Source organism: Varroa jacobsoni, unplaced genomic scaffold (genome assembly GCF_002532875.2).
Source record: "Varroa jacobsoni isolate VJ856 unplaced genomic scaffold, vjacob_1.0 scaffold_1305, whole genome shotgun sequence".
In the NCBI taxonomy this organism is placed as follows: Eukaryota; Metazoa; Arthropoda; class Arachnida; order Mesostigmata; family Varroidae; genus Varroa; species Varroa jacobsoni.
This window is the reverse complement of record NW_019214207.1, coordinates 7445-10683: the sequence shown is the minus strand read 5'-3', so window position 1 is coordinate 10683 and position 3239 is coordinate 7445. Positions and strand designations below refer to the sequence as shown.

General features: G+C 47.3%; 1 protein-coding gene across 1 annotated transcript; it reads left to right on the top strand.

Moving 5' to 3' along the window:
* The first annotated feature begins 1140 nt into the window (after window positions 1-1140).
* On the top strand, window positions 1141-2680 carry LOC111268646 (uncharacterized). Its single transcript, XM_022847753.2, has one exon. It carries the CDS (start codon window positions 1601-1603, stop codon window positions 2222-2224), a length of 624 nt encoding a protein of 207 aa, XP_022703488.1. The 5' UTR covers window positions 1141-1600; the 3' UTR covers window positions 2225-2680.
* The last annotated feature ends 559 nt before the right edge of the window (window positions 2681-3239 follow it).

Sequence of the window (3239 nt, the reverse complement as noted above, 5' to 3'; positions counted from 1 at the left end):
CAGTAGCGTTTGACGACATAACTGTTTACAAATATTTTTCAAAACAACTGTCCTCATTTATTGTTTAGTGGCCGGCACCGCGATAGTTGCTCGACCGCTTGGCCGTTCTTGGCGTTTTCTATAGGAAGGCGAACCCTCCTCGTCTCCTTCCAAAGCCTCTTCACGCCGTTGCTGTAGTACCGAAATGGGAAACTGGGCTGGCCAGAAAGGGGGCGTATGTAACACTGGACAGCGGTGGCGGTTAGGTAATCAAGAACCAGTGTACTTTAGTCTGCTACGTCGGTCCCACAAGCTCGCATGTGCTTCCTTCGATACCCAGAGGACCAAAGCCACCAGGCCCGAGGCCTGGCAGACTTGCCCGTACTTGCCCACTCCCCTGTTCCGCCCCTTAGGCCTCGCTAGGGCCTGACGGCTTGACCGTGTGCACTCTTGGTGGCAGCTATGGCATACACCTGGAGGGCCCCAATAGGGACATTTTTCAAACACTCAATTCTTGTTCTACGTTTTTGGGAGCCAGCCACAGTGCGGCTTACACACTGCTTCCCGCTTCTCGTCATTGTCCTGGCACTCCAGTGAGTCGACCTGTGCTACCCGCATACGCTATCGTGTCCAATGGCTGGTGGCGGTTCGCCGACCGTCCGTCGTCATCTTGGAGACGCCATTTAATGGACATGTTTCCCTCTAGGGACGATTAAGCGACCTTCAAGCGCATTGGAATATGAGTTCTTTCTCTCTTCTTGGTTTTAGTGCAGGTACACATCAGCTGCCTCCACCGTCGCTACTGCCGCCGCCGCCGCCGCCGCCGCCGCCGCCGCCTCTATGCGAGATTTCACTCGTGCAAGGCTCATCATGTGACTACCCGAAGTCTTTCTGCTGTTTTTGCCATTAGCCTGGTTGGACCTGACGGCTAACTTGTCACCTAATACGACTTGGTGTGACCTCCACCTGCGTACGAACATTATCTAAGCAAAAAGGCTTGCATATGTTACGCATGTGTAATACCAGCGGGTGGACATTTCCACTAACAACGCTGCTGCTTAGACACTACTTGCACTGCAGCCACTGCCTGGTACGTTACTTGGTTACGTGCGATTTGATTAGGCCTTCTCAAACGAATGCCTATTACTGTTGGTACAATGTCGTAGATAATGATTTGTGGTGTTGGCATTTGGCGGTGTACTGATATGCGCACGCTCTAAATAGAGCGGAATTATCTTGTGCCGAACAATATTTAGTGACAGCCATTGTCAAAGCTCACTTAAGCAGGGTGTGTCGCCGCTGGTGATTGACGCACATTGCTTGATCCCCCCCCCCCCACTCGCTTTGCTGGTCTGAATAGATAACCACTGGCTACGAGAGGCAACTCTTCTCCGGTACAGCGGCCACTCAACGACTTGCAGACGACGAACACGATAAAAGACCGTTCAAGCAAGCTAAGCAACGGCGGCAGCACCAAGTGCTCTTCAATCCGTGGCAGCATTCGGCTAAAAAGTGCTTTCAGGACATCGATTACAAAACTCAGTCGTCATATAGAGACAAGTGGTGAACAGAGAGCGAATTCTGTTTCCTAAAAAGATCTATAAAAGTGTAAGATACCACAATGCGTGTCGGTACGATCGTGCTTTTGGTGTCGGTGATTGCCCTTGTCTGCCTGGCCAATTCGGCCGACGCCGCTAAGAAAAGCGAGTCAGGAAAATCCGGTAAAGGCTTCGAAAACGGTCAACAAGGCGCCGTCTCAAAAGATAGGAGCATGAAAAGGGGTGTTAAGGCTTCGAAGTATAGTAAAGAGGCCAACGTCAAAGAGAATATCGACAAATCTGGAAGGAATGAGAAGGCCGCGTACTACTCAAAAAATCAAAAAGTTAAAGGACAAAAGCAGACCAAGGTGAAGAAATCAAAACGCGTCGCTGAGCAGTCTGTTTCTGAAGAGGCCATTGCTGTGCCAGAGAAATGTCCTGAATGTGAGCCGGCACCTGAGTGCCCACAATGCCCCGTGTGCCAGGCAGCTGCTGAAGCCGTTACCGCTACTGCTGCCGAGATTGCCGAAGATGGAGTCGTCGTGGAGGAGGCTTGCGAAGCCACGATCGAAGCTGGCCTATTCTGTGACCGATCCTGTTCGTGCGTCCAGGGGACCGTGTGCTTCGCCGCTGCGGCCGACGCTTCACACGGTATCTGTAAAGTCCCCGAATCCGAGGATCTGAACATGGGTGTCTACCTTTCGTAAGCTGCAAACCGCACCAGATCAACATACTTCCGTAAACCGCGCCGGAACATCATTCGTAATATCGTAGCTCGGTCAGGGACGTACTGGAGTCTCGTTCCAGAAGTGAATCCACGTTGTCGGTCCATTATGGCGAGAGACTGATGACTTCTGCACGAAAAACATGAAGAATGAAGTCGATCTCGCTGGACAAATCACTTTTGAGAAAGAGGGTACTACTGCATAATCTTAACAATAACTGTGTAGCAGTATTCTAAGTGATTGTTAAATGATACAATCAGCCAAAAAAGCGTAACATCCTGTATATATATATATATATATACATATATCTATAGCATCCTGCACAGTTTCGCTCATAAAATGTGCGAACAAATGACAAATAATCTCGTTATAATTGTAATTATTTATTCTAAATAATAAAACAAAGAACGAATCTACATCCTTGTTTAGTCTAAATAACAGTTGACTTTCTTTTTTTATTTATAAAGGGATTGTAAAAGCATGCCATTCTTCGTGGATCATATGATGATCTTGCGACATAGAGTAACTTTACTATTCTTGATGACGGGAAAAACCTACCCATGACAGCTAGCACCATCAGTATTGAGAGATTCTCGATTTATTTCGATTCGAGCTCTCAATTGATTTTGTTAGAAAGCAATGCCCCAGTCTTAGTTGCACCGTTAACGATACGAAAGCAGAGGAAATATATGAACGGCTATTAGCGGACGCGTCGAGACAATTAGGATGTGTCATTGGTCCTTCTAGGTTAGGCCAAGTAGTAAATGTTATGTTAGATATGATACCTCAGTGTTTCGTTCAATTAATATTAGTTTGATTATCGGATCGATAAAATACGCATCGTCGCTATCATGGCGACGTCAAATTGTTAGTTTACACGTGAAGACCCATTATCAATCAGAACTTCAAGACGTTTTTAACCGTCTTCCTATTGATTTCTCAGAGAATCGATCCGCGAATTGTGGATACTGAATGATATCGAACAGTGCACTAATCA